Here is a 22406-nt window from a genome sequence, read left to right as displayed (position 1 = left end):
AAAAACACGAGAGAAACTGGTAACATGGTACCTGTATGGAAACTAGATAACCAAATGGCAGGTGGGAAAAAGATTTTTGTATCTTTTGAATTGTGTGAACCTATTATCTATTGTAAAAAATAAATTGTGTGCTATTGCAATTACAAAGCTTGCCTAAACTAAAATAACCAATTAAGTTTTTAGAGAAACTGCTTTGTATTAGAGAAATGACCATAGCTTTTACTAGCAAAAATAGTATTACCTCATCATATGTGTATCTGTAGTCAGCTTTCTTTGATTTGAGGTCCCATAAAACTACAGTTCCAGATTCAAAGCCAATCAAAAGCTGTGATAAAAGAAAAAGGCATATTACCTAGGAATGATATCAATTATAAAACATTTATTTGCCGACAATGAAAATAACTACAATCATTCACATGCGTTGAGTATAAATGTATGATATAAATAAATATCTGTACTGCTAATTAGTAATCACACAAATGACAAATGAGAACACTGCATATTTATATGTCTTTGATGATTAGGGACTCAACATACAACTGACTTTTGAAAACAAAAACAGTACCATTTTGAAGTCTTTTCAAAACTTTTGTATATATTTTCAAGTTTACAAACTTTTCAAATTCCACACACTATGAGGCAATCTCATCTATTCCATCTATATATCCATTAGTTTCAAATCATATCCAGCTTACATCCCTCTGGTGAGATTCAGACACATAATTCCAATGGCCACATCTCCACTTATAAAGCCTCAAAGTAAATGCGCCCCAAATAGAATTAATTATATTCTTCTCTACTCTGCTTCTCTGGAATTCCCTGTTGCAGTGTCTCTCACCATTCCTTATCACGTCTATTCAGTGGCACTGGCTAGAAACCTAGAGGTCATTCGTAACTCTGGTCTCTCCTCCAACAGGTAAAATCACCATGTAAATTTAAATTACATTATATTATCTAATTTACTTCTCTTCATTTCTAGTGCCTCTTCCCTGGTTCAAGACACAAAGATTCCTTTTCGGGTCTCCTTGACTCCACTCTTGCTCCTATTTTAACCCATTTCATATTGTAGCTAGAGTAACGGTTCTAGAATACAAATTGAATGGGGTAATGTATGCTTCTGTTTAAAACTTTTAAATGCCACACCATTATTTTTAGGATAAACTGCAAATTCAGTAATATGATCTACAAGATCCATCATGGCTTGACCTCTGTTTACCTCTCCAGTTCCATCCCTTACCACACCACGGCCACTCAATACATTATAGTATATTCTTAAGTTCATACTCTCTTTTACCTTTGAGCCTTTGTACATGCTGCCTCACTACCTGGGCCACTCCATTTGAATGTCATCCTTTTTGCCTGACTAGTCCTACTCATCTTTCAGGTGTTACTTTAGTGATCATCTCCTCTGGGAAGCCTTCCATGACCTACCAAATGTAAGTCAATACCCTTTCTATGTGCTCCAATAACACTTATTTTATTTTTTTTTAATCTGAAGGATCACCACACAATATAATAATGGACTTTTTCTTATCTGAATTATTGTGCAGTCTGTAAAACTGGTGTATCTGGGCAAAGATTAGTTTTTATCTTGTTTACCACAATACCTCTAACACAACACATAGGGCCAGATATGTTATAAATACTTATTATGAATGAATCTATTTCAGAATGGAATGCATATTCCTGCCTCACAAACAATGTACACTGCCCATAGAACCTGTGCTGCCCCCAGACCCCACCTCAGTTTTTTCCAAATCTCAGTATGAGATTTCCTCTGCTTAAAACCTCCTCCCCGGCCGGGCGCGGTGGCTCAAGCCTGTAATCCCAGCACTTTGGGAGGCCGAGACGGGTGGATCACGAGGTCAGGAGATCAAGATCATCCTGGCTAACACGGTGAAACCCCGTCTCTACTAAAAAATACAAAAAACTAGCCGGGCGAAGTGGCGGGCGCCTGTAGTCCCAGCTACACGGGAGGCTGAGGCAGGAGAATGGCGTGAACCCGGGAGGCGGAGCTTGCAGTGAGCCGAGATCTGGCCACTGCACTCCAGCCCGGGCGACAGAGCGAGACTCCATCTCAAAAAAAAAAAAAAAAAAAAAAAAAAAAAAAAAAAAAAAAAAAAAAAAAAAAAACACACCTCCTCCCCTTTCATTCAATAAGCAATCCTCTACTAATATTTTAAGTCTAAATTCAGTGTTGCTTCCTGGTTAAGTCTACCCAGTTCCTGTAGAGAAATTAAGATGCTCCTTTTCTTGACCTAGTACCATGCATTTTCATCTATATGTCTCTAATATCTAATACACTTCCTAAGACATAGTAGACACACAATAAATATTTGTTTAATAATTAGAAAAATGATTAGTCTATATCTGTTTGGGTAATCTGGGGATATAAACAAAATTTGGGCAGAACCAGTAACTTTAATAAGACAAATTTAGAAGATTTCAGAGTAGAGGGGCAGCTGGAAGGGCTAGCTATCAAAACTAACAAAATAAGTTTTCCTACTTTAGTACAGAATACAGTCAATTTTTCTGACCTTATCTCTTCTTTCCTAGGTAATCTGAGATACACCTAGGCAATCTGAGATACACCTTTTGGAAAAAAAATGGTATTTGTTTCCTTTTTCTTTTCCCACTCTTTTCAAATATCTTGGACATGTGATACAGCATTTGAGAAAAGATAAACTTCAGGAATAAGGAAAGAGAAGAAAAAGAATAAAATGTAAGGGTTGATGTAAACAGCACTGCACTGCTTAGGACCTTATAAGTAACCTGAGTTCTAGTATTAAATCTGCCACTTAATAGCCATATAACTTTAGGGAAATAATTTTATCTATCCAGACCTTAATAACTTAAGAGGGTTAAACTTTAACCTCTCTAGCCAGCTCTAGTATTCTAAGGATATTAGAAATATATGACAACAGGTTAGAGTTTTATGCCCATAATCTTCTAGCTTTTCAGTTCCTTTCTCTACAAAAGCAAGATAATAATAAATATTTAAAAATAGACAACTAAAGATAGAGCACTTAATTAAAATTGGAAAATTCTTCAATGCTTATTCCTACTGGAATCTTTTATAACCCAGAAATGTTAATAAGCTTATATACTAGTGAGTAATTCCTGTCTAATTTTTCTCTTTGAAAAAGCATTAGTGTGTATGTGGAATATGAATACATTTCTCTACAACATATATAACCAATCTATATCTAGAAAGAAAACTTAGCATAACAGAGAGTACTCCTGGGCTGAAATTAAAGAAACTGGTCTTCAAATCTCAGATCCGCCGAAGTCTAGCTCTGGAGCTATGGAACACGTAATGTCACCAAGTCTCTGCTTTATCATTTGTAAAGTAAGGGAAATTTCTAATTTACAATTTGTTGAAAAGATAAGATGAAATAGTGTATATAAAGTGGCCTGCACAGTGCCTGGCACATAGAATTAAATAAATGGTGGCTATTCCTATCGTAAGTCTAACCTATCTAACGTCTAACCTTCCTTGGCCAAGACCTTCACTTAATGTGGCAGTATCCACCTGTAAAGTTAGCACTGAAGGAACCTGCCCTATCACCTTACATCATTGTTCAATGACAGATGTCTAGGAGTTCTTTGCAAACAGGAAAGAGTCTACAAGAAATCAAAGTTTAGATAATACAGTTTATTCTAGCACCCTAATATTTTTAAAATTTTATATATATATATATAACTTATTTACTCCATCCTCATTATTGATAGAATGAATTATATATATAATTCATATAATTGTATATTGAGTAGTTGGTATTTTTATTGTAAGTTAGATGCTAGGGAAAATAGAAACCTGTATAAATATTACCTTTGTGCTCAAGGAGACTTTCAAATTCAGAGGAGCTAAGATATGCACACATTTCTAATAAAAGCATTACATCATAAATAACATAAAATTTCATAACTAAAGTACCAATAAATGTGAAAGAAAGAAAAAGCATTTTCTGTCAGGATTATCAGGGAAGAAATCATAAAAGAAAAATATTTAATCTGGGCCTTAAAGTATGGGTAGGAATTCAGCAGAGAGATGGAAAGCGAATTCCAAACAGAAGGACTCACATAAACAAAGGTATGGAAACATTAAAGCGCAGTTCATAACTGAAAATATAACTATTTGCTTCAGCACAACATTCAGGTAAAGACATCCTGAAAAAGAAGCAAATGCAGGGCTATATTTCACGAAAAACTGATTTTACTTGTTAGATACTACAGACCCACTGAAAGTTTTGAAACAGTAGAACATTAAGATTAAAATGGCACTCTAAGCCAGGCACAGAGGCTTCTGCTTGTAATCCCAGCAGTTTGGGAGGTCAAGGCAGGAGGATCACTCGAGCCCAGGTGTTCAAGACCGCCTTGGGCAACATAGTAAAACTTTTAGGAAATGGAAAAAAAAAAAAAAAAAAAAAAGAAAGCAAAGGAAAAGCAAAAGACACAGGAAGAATTACAATGACTTGATGTCCAATTCAAGGAGGAAAGGAAGTTTTGAATTTTCCTACCACGCCTCCCATTCAAAAGCTTGGCTTTTAAATAAATATCTTGTATAAAAAGAAAATTAAGTAAGGATCTAAGTTACTTCATACTTGCTTTATGTAAAGTTTCTTTCAAAGTATACAATGCTATAATTGTGACCTAACTCCAAACAGTCTAATTATCCTTTTGTTTACCCAATGGCAAACTAAGAGAACAGTGTTAAACAGTGTATCAGCTCAACCTCTCCCACAATTGAGGAAATGAAAAACCTGATTAAACTCCTGCACAAAATTCAGAAGTTTCACTTCACTGATTTCTAATAGCAATAAACTTCCTGGTATTTACTTAGCTTAAGATCATAAAATTATATAGGTAGAAAAATATCATTATTAAATAGAACTACCTGAAAGACTGGTTTGAAATAGAAAATAAATATTCATCCAAAAATATTTATTATTTTAAATGACTTAACCTAAATTAACAATAGCTAGATACTGATTATATGAAACTGGTTTCAGAGTATTAAAAATTAAATAACATTAAAAAAACTCTACATTATTAACTGGACTATTTATGACCAAAAAATTTTAGGGGAGATAAGATATCAAGACAACTATAACATAAGGCAATCTGTGATTAGTGCTACAAAAATTGTATAACCAAAGTGTTCAAAAGAATCCAAAACCAAAAGAAAACTTTTTATCAGGATTAACAGAAAATCAGAGAAAACAGTCTGAATAAGCCAAATATAAACAAATAACCTGTAATTATAAGCATTAAGTTTGACTTATGTTTTAAGGTTTTTCTGTCCTTTAAAATTATAAATGATTCTAATTCTTTCATTTGTTCTTCATAACTAATAAGCATTAAATGTATATGATACGCAACCTTCAATGGCAATCTCAATTTGTAACAAATGTGACCTGAAATAGTATGTTTATTGAAAAATACAAAAATTTGTGCATTTAAATAATATATAATTTTTTACAAAAAATTCTACCTTTCCCTCGTCCATTGGATTATCACTTATATGGACCACAGGTCCTGGATGAGATTTGGATGACCTAAAAAAGAAAAAGTTAGTAAGATTTTCCCTTCAATTAAAAACTTTAATATGGCTACATATTTCATTCCAATAAAAATAAATAGAAAATAAGTTATATTTATAAGGAAAGAAAGGATTTCAACAAGTGATAAGTAATAGGCATATAGTTCTTAATATGGATCAAAACAGGGATCAGGAAAGAAGTAGTGACTCATATAAATAAGCAAAATTCACAACTAAGTACACTTCCTGCATAGGAAAGAATCTTCAATTTAGTCAAAGATTTGAGTACAGGAAATCTATTGTAAAGGTAGAATTCTCAAAATTACTATTTTTGAATAATGCAGCACCTATTTTATTTTACTCAATTCTAGCCTCCAATTTAGGCATCCCATTTAGTTCCAATAGAAATAGAAAAACATTCTATTTAAAAAAAAAAAAGTAATGCCACCTCTATCTGCTCAGAGAAAAAGAAGTTCTACAATAAGAATATGGTTGAACTGATGCTTAGAGAGTAAAAATAAGCATACCCCTAATTCAGAAACTCCCTAGTTTGACAGATCACTCCATTTCATGAGAGCCATCTGTCAAACTATACAGATACCTGCACCAGGCCTACCCACTAGATGGCATGATCAATTCAAAGAACAGACCATGAAAACCCACACTACCAAAGGACTGATATGTGACAATAACATTCTTGCTACAGGAAGAAAAATCAGGATTAATACACTATTACAGCTATGCTAACACATGACTTAAGAGCTATGTCATAGAATTATTCTTATCTCAAAAAGATGTAAATACTGCGGAATGCAACAATACAAGACTATTTGCTTAAAAACAAAAAGAAACATTGAAAAGGGTCTTGCCAATATCCTTAAACTTTGATGTTGATATCCCAGAAATATAAGAAAAACTTGTAGAAAGACACAAGATACAAAAAATTTAAGACTGAAGGGTTAGCACTAAAGATCCTTAGGGCCCTATAGTTTAACCTAGTTTTTGTTACCAATATTAGTAAATGAAAACAAGTATCATTTATCAAATTTATCAAAAATTAAGTAAAAATTTAACAAAAGTAAAATCAAACAAAATTAATTTCTACTATATTAACTTTAGCAAACATTTGATGATTTTAAAACGTATCAAGCAGTAGTTTAAACCGGTGTTTTCCAAACACTGGTGGCAACTCATTTGTGGGTCATGACCATCATTTGAAAGAAAAATCATTAGAAGACAAAAGAACAGAAAAAATTAGAGTGATTTTCATTAGTAGGAATGACTGTTTATATTTAGTGTTACAGTGTACACAAATGTAAATATATGCATCTGTGCATATATCTCTATATACATATGCATAATTTAAATTTACAAATTGCCACATCAAAAGAATACTCACAAAAAACTAATAAAGCTGTACTTAATATTAAGAACATCTGTCACATATTTAATTCCATACAGATTTACTGATTGGCTATGATACAATGCTATTGTCATACATAGAACTGATGCTTTCGGATACAAAATATTTGCTCAAACTCACAGTTCAATGGCTTTATTCCACATAATGACGTAGCCTGAGAGTGTGAAGGACTCCACATTGACAATATGTATATTACCTCGTTCAGTGCCCACATAGAGCCACTTACTCTGGAAAGGCAGATGGCAAAATGTAACCCTGCAAGAGAAAAATATATTCAAAAAAGAAATTTCAAAAATGGTAAATTTTACTGATTGCATTAGAGTGTTGATTATGATATATAATTCAGGAAGAGCAAAACTGGTATATAGAGGGGGCGGAGCAAGATGGCCGAATAGGAACAGCTCCAGTCTCCAACTCCCAGCGCGAGCGACACAGAAGACCAGTGATTTCTGCATTTTCAACTGAGGTACTGGGTTCATCTCACTGGGGAGTGCCAGACGATCGGTGCTGGTCAGCTGCTGCAGCCCGACCAGCGAGAGCTGAAGCAGGGTGAGGCATTGCCTCACCTGGAAAGCGCAAGGGGGATGGGAATCCCTTTTCCTAGCCAGGGGAACTGAGACACACAACACCTGGAAAATCGGGTAACTCCCACCCCAAAACTGCGCTTTAAGCAAACAGGCACACCAGGAGATCATATCCCACACCTGGCCGGGAGAGTCCCACACCCACGGAGCCTCCCTCATTGCTAGCACAGCAGTCTGTGATCTACCTGCAAGGCAGCAGCGAGGCTGGGGGAGGGGATATCATCCAGGAGAACTTCCCCAACCTAGTAGGGCAGGCCAACATTCAAATCCAGGAAATACAGAGAACGCCACAAAGATACTCCTCGAGAAGAGCAACTCCAAGACACATAATTGCCAGATTCACCAAAGTTGAAATGAAGGAAAAAATCTTAAGGGCAGCCAGAGAGAAAGGTAGGGTTACCCACAAAGGGAAGCCCATCAGACTAACAGCAGATCTCTCGGCAGAAACTCTTCAAGCCAGAAGAGAGTGGGGGCCAATATTCAACATTCTTAAAGAAAAGAATTTTAAACCCAGAATTTTATATCCAGCCAAACTAAGTTTCATAAGTGAAGGAGAAATAAAATCCTTTACAGATAAGCAAATGCTTAGAGATTTTGTCACCACTAGGCCTGCCTTACAAGAGACCCTGAAGGAAGCACTAAACATGGAAAGGAACAACCGGTACCAGCCATTGCAAAAACATGCCAAAATGTAAAGACCATCAAGGCTAGGAAGAAACTGCATCAACTAACGAGCAAAATAACCAGTTAATATCATAATGGCAGGATCAAGTTCACACATAACAATCTTAACCTTAAATGTAAATGGACTAAATGCTCCAATTAAAAGACACAGACTGGCAAACTGGATAAAGAGTCAAGACCCATCAGTCTGCTGTATTCAGGAGACCCATCTCACACGCAGAGACATACATAGGCTCAAAATAAAGGGATGGAGGAAGATTTACCAAGCAAATGGAGAACAAAAAAAAGCGGGGGTTGCAATACTAGTCTCTGATAAAACAGACTTTAAACCATCAAAGATCAAAAGAGACAAAGAAGGCCATTACATAATGGTAAAGGGATCAATTCAACAGGAAGAGCTAACTCTCCTAAATATATATGCACCCAATACAGGAGCACCCAGATTCATAAAGCAAGTCCTTAGAGACTTACAAAGAGACTTAGACTCCCATACAATAATAATGGGAGACTTCAACACTCCACTGTCAACATTAGACAGATCAACGAGACAGAAAGTTAACAAGGATATCCAGGAATTGAACTCATCTCTGCAGCAAGCAGACCTAATAGACATCTATAGAACTCTCCACCCCAAATCAACAGAACATACATTCTTCTCAGCACCACATCGTACTTACTCCAAAATTGACCACGTAATTGGAAGTAAAGCACTACTCAGCAAATGGACAAGAACAGAAATTATAACAAACTGTCTCTCAGACCACAGTGCAATCAAATTAGAACTCAGGACTAAGAAACTCAATCAAAACCGCTCAACTACATGGAAACTGAACAACCTGCTCCTGAATGACTACTGGGTACATAACGAAATGAAGGCAGAAATAAAGATGTTCTTTGAAACCAATGAGAACGAAGATACAACATACCAGAATCTCTGGGACACATTTAAAGCAGTGTGTAGAGGGAAATTTATAGCACTAAATGCCCACAAGAGAAAGCAGGAAAGATCTAAAATTGACACTCTAACATCGCAATTAAAAGAACTAGAGAAGCAAGAGCAAACACATTCGAAAGCTAGCAGAAGGCAAGAAATAACTAAGATCAGAGCAGAACTGAAGGAGATAGAGACACAAAAAACCCTCCAAAAAATCAATGAATCCAGCAGTTGGTTTTTTGAAAAGATCAACAAAATTGACAGACCACTAGCAAGACTAATAAAGAAGAAAAGAGAGAAGAATCAAATCGACGCAATTAAAAATGATAAAGGGGATATCACCACCGACCCCACAGAAATACAAACTACCATCAGAGAATACTATAAACACCTCTACGCAAATAAACTGGAAAATCTAGAAGAAATGGATAATTTCCTGGACACTTACACTCTTCCAAGACTAAACCAGGAAGAAGTTGAATCCCTGAATAGACCAATAGCAGGCTCTGAAATTGAGGCAATAATTAATAGCCTACCAACCAAAAAAAGTCCAGGACCAGATGGATTCACAGCTGAATTCTACCAGAGGTACAAGGAGGAGTTGGTACCATTCCTTCTGAAACTATTCCAATCAATAGAAAAAGAGGGAATCCTCCCTAACTCATTTTATGAGGCCAACATCATCCTGATACCAAAGCCTGGCAGAGACACAACAAAAAAAGAGAATTTTAGACCAATATCCCTGATGAACATCGATGCAAAAATCCTCAATAAAATACTGGCAAACCGGATTCAGCAGCACATCAAAAAGCTTATCCACCATGATCAAGTGGGCTTCATCCCTGGGATGCAAGGCTGGTTCAACATTCGCAAATCAATAAACATAATCCAGCATATAAACAGAACCAAAGACAAGAACCACATCATTATCTCAATAGATGCAGAAAAGGCTTTTGACAAAATTCAACAGCCCTTCATGCTAAAAACGCTCAATAAATTCGGTATTGATGGAACATACCTCAAAATAATAAGAGCTATTTATGACAAACCCACAGCCAATATCATACTGACTGGGCAGAAACTGGAAAAATTCCCTTTGAAAACTGGCACAAGACAGGGATGCCCTCTCTCACCACTCCTATTCAACATAGTGTTGGAAGTTCTGGCTAGGGCAATCAGGCAAGAGAAAGAAATCAAGGGGATTCAGTTAGGAAAAGAAGAAGTCAAATTGTCCCTGTTTGCAGACGACATGATTGTATATTTAGAAAACCCCATTGTCTCAGCCCAAAATCTCCTTAAGCTGATAAGCAACTTCAGCAAAGTCTCAGGATACAAAATTAATGTGCAAAAATCACAAGCATTCTTATACACCAGTAACAGACAAACAGAGAGCCAAATCAGGAATGAACTTCCATTCACAATTGCTTCAAAGAGAATAAAATACCTAGGAATCCAACTTACAAGGGATGTAAAGGACCTCTTCAAGGAGAACTACAAACCACTGCTCAGTGAAATAAAAGAGGACACAAACAAATGGAAGAACATACCATGCTCATGGATAGGAAGAATCAATATCGTGAAAATGGCCATACTGCCCAAGGTAATTTATAGATTCAATGCCATCCCCATCAAGCTACCAATGAGCTTCTTCACAGAATTGGAAAAAACTGCTTTAAAGTTCATATGGAACCAAAAAAGAGCCCGCATCTCCAAGACAATCCTAAGTCAAAAGAACAAAGCTGGAGGCATCACGCTACCTGACTTCAAACTATACTACAAGGCTACAGTAACCAAAACAGCATGGTACTGGTACCAAAACAGAGATATAGACCAATGGAACAGAACAGAGTCCTCAGAAATAATACCACACATCTACAGCCATCTGATCTTTGACAAACCTGAGAGAAACAAGAAATGGGGAAAGGATTCCCTATTTAATAAATGGTGCTGGGAAAATTGGCTAGCCATAAGTAGAAAGCTGAAACTGGATCCTTTCCTTACTCCTTATACGAAAATTAATTCAAGATGGATTAGAGACTTAAATGTTAGACCTAATACCATAAAAATCCTAGAGGAAAACCTAGGTAGTACCATTCAGGACATAGGCATGGGCAAAGACTTCATGTCTAAAACACCAAAAGCAACGGCAGCAAAAGCCAAAATTGACAAATGGGATCTCATTAAACTAAAGAGCTTCTGCACAGCAAAAGAAACTACCATCAGAGTGAACAGGCAACCTACAGAATGGGAGAAAATTTTTGCAATCTACTCATCTGACAAAGGGCTAATATCCAGAACCTACAAAGAACTCAAACAAATTTACAAGAAAAAAACAAACAACCCCATCAAAAAGTGGGCAAAGGATATGAACAGACATTTCTCAAAAGAAGACATTCATACAGCCAACAGACACATGAAAAAATGCTCATCATCACTGGCCATCAGAGAAATGCAAATCAAAACCACAATGAGATACCATCTCACACCAGTTAGAATGGCGATCATTCAAAAGTCAGGAAACAACAGGTGCTGGAAAGGATGTGGAGAAATAGGAACACTTTTACACTGTTGGTGGGATTGTAAACTAGTTCAACCATTATGGAAAACAGTATGGCGATTCCTCAAGGATCTAGAACTAGATGTACCATATGACCCAGCCATCCCATTACTGGGTATATACCCAAAGGATTATAAATTATGCTGCTATAAAGACACATGCACACGTATGTTTATTGCAGCACTATTCACAATAGCAAAGACTTGGAATCAACCCAAATGTCCATCAGTGACAGATTGGATTAAGAAAATGTGGCACATATACACCATGGAATACTATGCAGCCATAAAAAAGGATGAGTTTGTGTCCTTTGTAGGGACATGGATGCAGCTGGAAACCATCATTCTTAGCAAACTATCACAAGAACAGAAAACCAAACACCGCATGTTCTCACTCATAGGCGGGAACTGAACAATGAGATCACTTGGACTCGGGAAGGGAACATCACACACCGGGGCCTATCATGGGGAGGGGGGAGGGGGGAGGGATTGCATTGGGAGTTATACCTGATGTAAATGACGAGTTGATGGGTGCAGCACACCAACATGGCACAAGTATACATATGTAACAAACCTGCACGTTGTGCACATGTACCCTACAACTTAAAGTATAATAATAATAAATAAAAAAAAAAAAAGAAATCATAAAAAAAAAAAAACTGGTATATAACCATCAGATGTATCTATTCATTGTGACTAATATTTAATTATGCTAATTCAGCTTATACATCAAACATAAGGCCCCACAGTAAATAAACAGCATGGCATGATAGAAGGTGAGTTTTGAAGTTAGAATGTATTTCAAAGCTGGCTGTCCTCCACTAACTGTGTAACCCTGGGCATACCACAAATTTAACCTTTAGACCATAAGCTATGATTTCAATATCCACATCACCCTTGAGTACTACTGTGTTTCTCAGGCGTTACTAAGCACACTCATCCATCTCAGTACCTGTGCTTACTACTCCTTCCAGGCAAGATGCACCTCCCTGATTCTTTCCTTCTCTTCAAAGATTCAATTCAAATACCACCTGCATTTAAACTGATGAGATACTTTTGTATCTCTATCTGGCTTGCCTTATATGATTGTCACGGTTCATCTTTCTCATTAATTTGTGGGCCTCTTGAAGGACAGAGATCCCCTGTACTCAGCTTTAGACAATGTTTCTGAAATACATTTGAGCTATTTCTTCCTACGTTCTGATATGGCAGGCCTTCATTAACAAATTACAATAATTTGCATACATTTGCTAAACTTTATCATTCTGACAACTGCAGATCCCCCCCACATTTCGAATCTTAGAATAGACTTTACAATTTAAAGGAATAGCACTTAAAACAACACAAATGATAATAATGACTGCCAGATTGCCAGTACTAACACTAGGCACTCGGCAAAGCATACAGACTATTTTCTATTTCCATTAACACACAATTTTATTACAGAGAATTTTGAAGATAACACTTATCAAATAAATATACATGCAACTCATTCTCATTCTTTCTTAGAGGTAATGTTCAGTTAGATAATTACTTAAGCTTCATCTACTTGTAATTTCTGTTGAGTGTTTTATAACGTTCTCTTTCTAAAGAATTCATGTAAATTTAACCAAGTATAGACATGTCTAGTGAATAAACAAAATCATTTGATAGTACTTTGTTACTTCACAGGGCTCACTTTCTCAATATTAACTACCGTCCTAAGACTTTTTTTCTCAGTCAACTATAAAACTAACTTACATTACTGAGATATTTTAAGCATCATTATGTTTTCCAGAACTGAGAAGAACAAAATATTTAGTATTTAATATGTTAAGAAGAAACTTAAACATTCACTTAACTAGTTTGGCACCAATACTTTAATAAGATCTCTAGAATGACTCATTTTTTTAAAAAAATATAAATCATGGGAGTATTTTTGTACAAAGCACCACCAAACTTAAAAATTACTCTGCTCTATAACTACCATCATCATTTAAGTAAAATAAGAAGAAAAATTTAATGTTTTTTAAATCACAATGAACTCAAGAATTTCTTAACTGGCAAACTGTCATGGCTCTGAACATGTAGGAACAGGAAGAGTGAAAAAACTAAACTTCCAGTTGCAACCAAACAATATAATACCATGCCAGTGATATTAGAATCTTTACCTTATGGAGGGTTTAAATGACAAATTAAAGAGTATGAAAGATTTTATATAATTATAAATTATATTGATTACTTAAAAGGAGCAATGTGTTAGAGCACTTAAAACTATGTGTTATGTGTGTGCATGTTTGTACACAGACAGACAGCTATTGTTATTTAATAGTTTTAAGAAAGTTTCCACAATAGAAATTTTTTTTTTTTAAGGAAACGTGTGAGTCACATGAAATAGAAATCTAACATTTTTTAGTAAAAGTAAACAATGAAACAAATGGCAATGAAGAGCTTTGGGACAAACAGATTTCAAATGTAGAAGATTTCAGATTACATACCCCTCCCACACTGACTCTAGGATTGATCGTGTGGCTTGCACTGGCCAATGAATTATTAGCAGTTGTGCCACAGGCACAGTTTGAAAAGTACTTGCAAGGAAGAGGGGCTTGGTCTCTTTTTTAATGCTTTCAGAACCCAAGTGCCATGTGATAAAGCCCAGACTAGCCTGTTGGAGACCTTGGCCTGGCGCACAGCCAGAACCAACCACCAGACATACAAGTAAGGCAAGCTAGATCATCCAACCTAGTCGTGCAGCTGGATAACTCCAGTTGCGTAAGTGACTTCAGGGGAAGACCACTCCTGCTGAGCCAGACCCTGCTTGCTGACCCACAGAACTATGAGCAAACAAAGTGGCTGTTATTTTAGCCTCTAAGTTTGGGGATGTTCTCTTATGCAGAAATAGAAAATTGGCCTATTACTAACAAAATAAACTCAACTAAAATAAAGAAAAGCTATAAAAACATACAGGAAAACAAATTCTTATAGTTCTAGAGTTAAGAGGACCCCAGCAAAACTTTTCAGGAATGCAAACAGTGTATGTTTTATGAAGCTGAAATACTGCCTTGGATCAAAATCAACTCTTCACTTTTCTCAAAGATTAATTTTTATGGTGATATAGATCATTAATGATAATAAATAACAATGACTCATATTTTTACTTGTATCTTTTACTAATATCAGGAGACCAAGTTAAGGTTTTTAGTGCTGGTGTCTATTAGTAAAACATAAAGTTATACTGAAAATAGTAACGTTTAACAATATATACAGTTGAAATCCACATGAAAATCATTAAAACTGAGGAAACACCAATTAGGTTATTTATTTTAATATTATAAGAAACAGCATATTAAATTGAGACTGAAAAGTTACCTTAAAATGGGTAAGCTGAACCAAGAGAAAAGAAAATGATTGAAACAATGTAACAGAAACATACCGATAATGAAGCTGAATTCCCTCAGTATGCCACTAAATACAACTTGTAGTCTAAATCCCTACACTGCACTTGACTTAAATATATCTTACACATAGTGTTACTGGGAACATGACAGTTCTGTATTTGCTTAAAGAATTTAAAATATGTCTAAATGTTAAGTACTAGGGAGTAACACATACATCCTATTTGCTATAATATTTAGCCGTGGCAGGTGCCTGTCAAATATTATGTAGCCAAGCACCATTGGAAGATTTTATTATTACCAATTTTGACAGAAGAATATGTACAGCTTCCTAAGTAATGCTGAAATTAACCATTAGATTAACCCAACATAATAGAAAATGGCATCACATTTAGATTCTCATCAAATATCACAATATCTTGCTGAATACTCAAAATACCTAATGAGTATTCAGTAAGTCTTTATTAAATGAGCAAGTGAGCTATATAAAATATGGGAACCTATATTAATAAAACAATCAGATATTCCCAGTGTACTCCCTCTCCATCCTCATGGCCTGAGCCTAATTTAAACCATTATCATTGATCATCAAATCCATTCTAAGCTGCCACAAGAGTTATCTTTTTGAAGCAAAGAAAGTTCACATTATCTACTTGAAAGACTCTAACAGCTTCCTCCCTTCTACCATAATGCTTCTTAAACCATATTTAGTGAAACCATATTTAGTGACATTTTGTGGTACCTACATCTGGGAAAAAAGGGTAGAGATATACAGTGTGCAAGATTTGGTCACCCGGTACTCAGCATTCATGGGCACTTCCTCCCATATGCCCTTTTGTACCGCAGATGCTGGAAAACTAAAACATACTTCACCTTACAGCTAAGGTTCTAGATGATACTACATTTCTACTAATTGGATGTGTTTGAAATTTGTAGGCAGAAGTGAGGCAGAGACCGTCTTTCTGTTGCTATCTCTGCCGACAAGGATGTTTATGGAGATCCGAATGGTAGAAGACACTTAAGGAGCAGCAGCAGTGGGGACCATACACAGTGTTCCATGTCTGCTCATGAGCTTCATGTGGTGAAAGGTGGTAATCATAAAAGCAGCCCTGTTTCCTATTCCCCGCATTGCAGCTATGGCAATACATTCTAAAATTCAGTAAGTCTGCACCCTTGTAAATATTATTTTAAACAGCTAGGTTGTTGTGTTAAATCCTCTTATGTGTAAAATATCTGCAGTGGTTTCTGTTCCTGCATTGAAACACAGCAAGGAAATAATCTGCAATTTATATGACAGTCTATAGTCCAAAAAATACCTGCTCATAATGTATCTTAAGATGATGTTATTCGATTATTTAAAGTTGAAAAAGGTTGAGAATCTAACTTTCTTATAATTGTACAGAAGGCCTTTCATGGCTGGGCACAGTGGCTCACACCTGCAATTCCAGCACTGTGGGAGGCCAAGGCTGGAAGATTATTTGAGCTTAGGAGTTCAAGATGAGCCCGGGCAATACAGTGAGAACTTGTCTCTAGAAGAAATGTATAGCCTGGTTTGGAGATTTGCGCCTGTAGTCCCAGCTACTCAGGAGGCTGAGGCAGGAGGATTGCTTGAGCCTGGGAAATTGAAGCTGTAGTGAGCCATGACTGCACCACCTCTCCGTCCTTTTAAAAAAAAAAAAAAAAAAAAAAAAAAGCCTTTCATGAAGTAGACCTTTCTTGCCTTTCTGCTCTTGACTACCCACCTACCAATGTCTAACTACAGTTCCTTAAATATGGGAGATTGCTTCATAACTTTGTGACTTTGAACATAAGGTTAAGTTCCTTTGCTCTTTGTCACCTGGGAATTTCCTAGTAATCCTGAAAATCTGTTCATATTGGCTCTTTTGTAACCTTTTACCTAAAATTCACAAAACAGGATGATGCATCTTTCTTCCAGTTACTCTTTCAAATTTCACATAGAAAATTTCATTACATTCATATTATGCTCACCACTGCATTGGAATCTTCCATTTCATCTCCCTTAGTTAATAACAACCTCCACGTCTCTCCACAATTTATCACAGTGTTTGCAATGGCCAGAAACTTAAACAGGAAATACGAAAGAAGCAGATATTATTTGGTAATTTTTTCTTTTTTTCTTTTTGAGATGGAGTCTCACTCTGTTGCCCAGGCTGGAGTGCAGTGGCGCGATTTCGGCTAACTGGAAGCTCTGCCTCCCAGTCCACACCATTCTCCTGCCTCAGCCTCCCGAGTAACTGGGACTACAAGTGCCCGCCACTACACCCAGCTAATTTTTTGTATTTTTTAGTAGAGACGCTGTTTCACTGTGTTAGCCAGGATGGTCTTGATCTCCTGACCTCGTGATCCGCCTGCCTTGGCCTCCCAGAGCGCTGGGATTATAGGCGTAAGCCACTGCACCCAGCCTGGTAATTTTCTTAATTGTACCTTATACTCTCCTGCTATGAAATAAAAATTTAAATATGCATTAATAAACATATATTTTTAAAAAACATTAAAAAAAGTTTATTAAAATGTTTTTTCAAACACATTTTTAAAAACAGCAGTCAAGAGAAAGCAATTTATAAATCTCTTCCAAGGATTTATCTGTAGTCCCATATATCTTTTCTGAGACACTGTCATAGCTACTTTATAAAAATACTGATATCTATGTTACCCAGAAGTATAATATTAATGTTTCACAATATAAACTTTAGAGATCTTTGAATGTTGTTTTACATTTGTACTGATTTACTATATTCCTTATTAGTTATATCTTAATTTTTATAAAATAATTTAAAACTTCTAGAAATATATCCAAATAAATCACAATATTAACATTTCTTGTGAAATGAGGCCTTAGCATAACAATATTAATAACTATCAAAATAACTATCAACTTAATATCAAGTGAAACAGTGAATATCAAACAGGAAAATCGTATGTATCAACTAAAGAAATAACAAATGAAATAACTGTTCCCTGCTGTATAAGCGATTTCTTAAAGATCTGTTTGTAATTATCTTGGGGAATGTAAGATGCCAGGGCATTTTTATATAACAAATGCTAGGAAAAACTGAAGTAAACTGGTATTCATCAGTGCACTGTTAAACTGCACTTTTCAACGAAAAAAATCGCATTATCTTTCTTTTTTCACTTTCATATGAAATTATCCCTCGATTGTACTTTACTGGATAGGAGTACTCAAAATGTCTTACAATCTACGGCTTATGTTTTATTATTTAAAGTTTATCTCTCCACACACATACATATATATACACATTACCCTGTTTGTACATATATGTAAACTTAATATCTTAAATAATTTTTGTCTTATTTTATTGTTTGCCTCTCCCTCCCCCAAAATTTACTCTCTCCATAAGTTTTATTAACAACCTGGAACATACATTTCCACATTTTCATTTTCATAAAAAACACAAACATGATGAGAAATTTTGAGTGGGAAGAAAGCTATTTTTATAAAGGAAGATGCATAAATTTTTCTGAATCTTGTGATCCTCCAGCGTTGGCTTCCCACAGTGCTGGGATTGCAGATGTGAGCCACTGTTACATTTTATCTTGTTCTTGTTCTTATCCATCACTACCTGGTAGGTGAGGTTCATCTTCTAACTGTTGTAAGCATACTGCACAGAAGTTTCATATTTTAATACAAAAATTACATCTCCCTTATTACATAGCTCATGCTTTGCATATACTGCTAAGCACTCCTTGCCAAGGTCTTACACATACTCCTTACATTATTTTCTTCTATGTTTTAATTTCAGCTTTTCTGTAGATGATTCAGTTAAGTCTTTAACTGGCCTGGAATTTATTTTAATTATGAGGTGGAGGACGCTTTTCCTCATTTAGCTAAGAATTGTCACAGTGTCTTTTATTTACTGCATCCTTTCCTTGCCTGCAATCCACCTCTATCATATATTAAATGTGTATACACGTTCCTGAACAATGTATACCGTGTTTTGGTCTATTTGCCTTCCACTTGTAATTAGTAAATTATTTTAATTTCTAGAGCTCTATAAAAATTTGCAATATCAAATAAAGTAAGTCCCACCATCCCTTCTCTTTCAAAATTGTCTTGACTATTCTGGGTCTTTCTTTTTTCCATATGAATTTTAAAATCAGTTTATTAAATCCCATCAATAATTAAAAAATTTTGATTGGAACACTACTAAATACTAAAAATGATAAATGTATAATTTGGACAGAAGTGATCATTTAAAATTTGATTATTCCTTCCTATGAAGTCATTCATCTACATTAGGTATTTTTCCTAATGCTATTTGATTTTATTTTTCAAAATAATTTTAATATTTTCACCATATAGACATTATACATTTTTTGTATAGTCTGTACATTTTTTTTCTATTTCCTTCCATTTACTTTCAGGCCTTGTATAATTATACTTTAAGTATATCTATTATAAGCAGTTTAACAGCTATATTTTGTGGAGTATCTTTTAAGTCCAATCTGCAAATCTCAAAATTTTAAACAAATTTCATACATTTGCAATGATTTTGATTACTGATTAAGTTAACCTTTCCTTCATCTTGTTTAACTGTCCTTTTTATTTCTGTCATTTTATGTCTTTTTCTGACCATTGCTGATTTATTTTCTTTTTTTTCCGTCCTCTAATGCTCCTAATATTTTCAATCTTTTTAATGGTTACTCTTACACTTTTAAGACACACGTTTAACTTTATAGCCAATAATGTCTAAAAGGATGAGGAGGAAAGGGAGTGTCAGGTAAGTGCGTTATTTTTTTAGTTCTATCAGAGATGATAGTGTCATCAGTATATAATTTACAAATGTGTTTTTAAACCTAACAATTATGCCAGGAGTTACCCCTTTCAATGTAAAGATATTTTAGTTTCACGAAATTTTCTTCAGTTACGCCTTTGATCATTACTTCTCCTTCCACTGTTAGGTTTTCTCTTGCCTTCTCCCCAAAAAAAATCCCCCGAAAACCCTGTAATTCTGAGGCTGAAATCTCTATCCTTTGTCCTTTGTGTCTATCACTGTCTCCCTCATTATGTTTATTATATCACTGTAAAGCATTTATTCTTTTTTTATTTTTTATTATACTCTAAGTTCTGGGACACATGTGCAAAATGTGCAGGTTTGTTCCATAGGTACACACATGCCATGGTGGTTTGCCGCACCCATCAAACCATTATCTACATCAGGTATTTTTCTTAATGCTATCCTTCCCCTAGCCTCCCACCCACCGACAGGCCTCAGTGTGTGATGTTCCCTTCCCTGTGCCCATGTGTTCTCATTGTTTAACTCCCACTTATGAGTGAGAACATGCAGTGTTTGGTTTTCTGTTCCTGTGTTAGTTTGCTGAGAATGATGGCTTCCAGCTTCATCCATGTCCCTGCAAAGGACATAAACTCATCCTTTTTTATGGCTGCATCGTGTTCTATGGTGTATATATGCCACATTTTCTTTATCCAGTCTATCACTGATGGACATTTGGGTTGGTTCCAAGTCTTTATATTGTGAATAGTGCTGCAATAAACATGCGTGTGCATGTGTCTTTATAGTAGAATGATTTATAATCCTTTGGGAATATACCTAGTAATAGCATTGCTGGGTCAAATGGTATTTCTGGTTGTAGATTCTTGAGGAATCCCCACACCGTTTTCCATAATGGTTGAACTAATTTACACTCCCAACAACAGCGTAAAAGCATTCCTATTTCTCCACAGTCTCGCCAGCATCTGTTCTTTCCTGACTTTTTAATGGTCGCCATTCTAACTGGCATGAGATGATATCTCATTGTGGTTTTGATTTGTATTTCTCTAATGACCAGTGAGGATGAGCTTTTTTTCATATGTTTGTTGGCCACATAAATGTCTTCTTTTGAGAAGTCTCAATTCATATCCTTCGTCCACTTTTTGATGGGGTTGTTTGCATTTTTCTTGTAAATTTGTTTAAGTTCTTTGTAGATTCTGGATATTAGCCCTTTGTCAGATAGGTAGATTGCAAAAGTTTTCTCCCATTCTGTAGGTTGCCTGTTCACTCTGATGCTAGCTTCCTTTGCTCTGCAGAAGCTCTTTAGTGTAATTAGATCCCATTTGTCAATTTTAGCTTTTGTTGCCACTGCTTTTGGTGTTTTAGGCATGAAGACTTTGACCATGCCTATGTCCTGAATGGTTCTGAATAGGTTTTCTTCTAGGGTTTTTATGGTTTTAGGTCTTACATTAAAGTATTTAATCCATCTTTACTTAATTTTTGCATAAGGTAAGGAAGGGGTCCAGTTTCAGTTTTCTGCATATGGCTATCCAGTTTTCTCAACACCATTTATTAAATAGCGAATCCTTTCCCCATTGCTTGTTTTTGTCAGGTTTGTCAAAGATCAGATGGTTGTAGATATGTGGGGTTGCTTCTGAGGCTTCTATTCTGTTCCATTGGTCTATATATCTGTTTTGGTACTGGTACCATGCTATTTTGGTTACTGTAGCCTTGTAGAACAGTTTGAAGTCAGGTAGCGTGATACCTCCAACTTTGTTATTTTTGCTTAGGATTGTCTTGGCTATACAGGCTTGTTGGTTCCATATAAAATATGAAGTATTTTCTAATTCTGTGAAGAAAATCAGTGGTAGCTTGATGGGGATAGCCCTGAATCTATAAATTACTTTGGGCAGTATGGCCATTTTCACGATGTTGATTCTTCCTATCCACGAGGATGGAATGTTTTACATTTGTTTGTGTCCTCTCGTATTTCCTTGAGCAGTGGTTTGTAGTTCTCCTTGAAGAGGTCCTTCACATCTCTTGTAAGCTGTATTCCCAGGTATTTCATTCTCTTTGTAGCTACTGTGAATGGGAGTTCACTCATGATTTGGCGCTCTGTTTGTCTCTATTTGTGTAGGAATGCTTGTGATTGTTGCACAATGATTTTGTATCCTGAGACTTTGCTGAAGTTGCTTATCAGCTTAAGGAGATTTTGGGCTGAGATGATGGGGTTTTCCAAATATACAATCATGTTATCTGCAGAGACAATTTGACTTCTTCTCTTTCTATTTGAATACCCTTTCTTTCTTTCTCTTGCCTGATTGCCCCGGCCAGAACTTCTAACACTATGTTGAACAGGAGTCGGGAGAGAGGGCATCCTTGTCTTGTGCCGGTTTTCAAAGGGAATGCTTTCAGCTTTTGCCCATTCAGTATGATACTGGCTATAGGTTTGTTATAAATAGCCACTATTTCGAGATGCATTCCATCAATACCTAGTATATTGAGAGTTTTTAGCATGAAGGGTGGTGAATTTTATAAAGGGTCTTCTCTGCATCTAT

The 22406-nt window shown here is 35.7% G+C and overlaps 1 protein-coding gene across 5 annotated transcripts in view; it reads right to left on the bottom strand.

Annotated features, from left to right (window-relative positions):
- Positions 1-22406, bottom strand: part of STXBP5 (syntaxin binding protein 5) — a 197290-nt gene that overhangs the window by 122863 nt on the left and 52021 nt on the right. For 4 of the 5 annotated variants that reach the window (XR_005241596.2, XM_038002282.2, XM_038002283.2 and 1 more), the window contains exons 5-7: positions 7086-7220; positions 5495-5558; positions 242-325 (exon numbers count right to left, since the gene is read on the bottom strand). Coding sequence is in view for 4 of the 5 variants with exons in the window: in XM_038002282.2 (XP_037858210.1) it covers positions 242-325; positions 5495-5558; positions 7086-7220 (283 nt within the window). In the remaining variant the exon portion in view is untranslated. The remainder of the gene's footprint in view (positions 1-241; positions 326-5494; positions 5559-7085; positions 7221-22406) is intronic. The other variant, XM_038002284.2, reaches the window with a different exon arrangement.

This window comes from Chlorocebus sabaeus, chromosome 13 (genome assembly GCF_047675955.1).
Source record: "Chlorocebus sabaeus isolate Y175 chromosome 13, mChlSab1.0.hap1, whole genome shotgun sequence".
In the NCBI taxonomy this organism is placed as follows: domain Eukaryota; kingdom Metazoa; phylum Chordata; class Mammalia; order Primates; family Cercopithecidae; genus Chlorocebus; species Chlorocebus sabaeus.
Note: the sequence above shows the minus strand (reverse complement) of the source record. Positions and strands in the feature narration are given on the sequence as shown.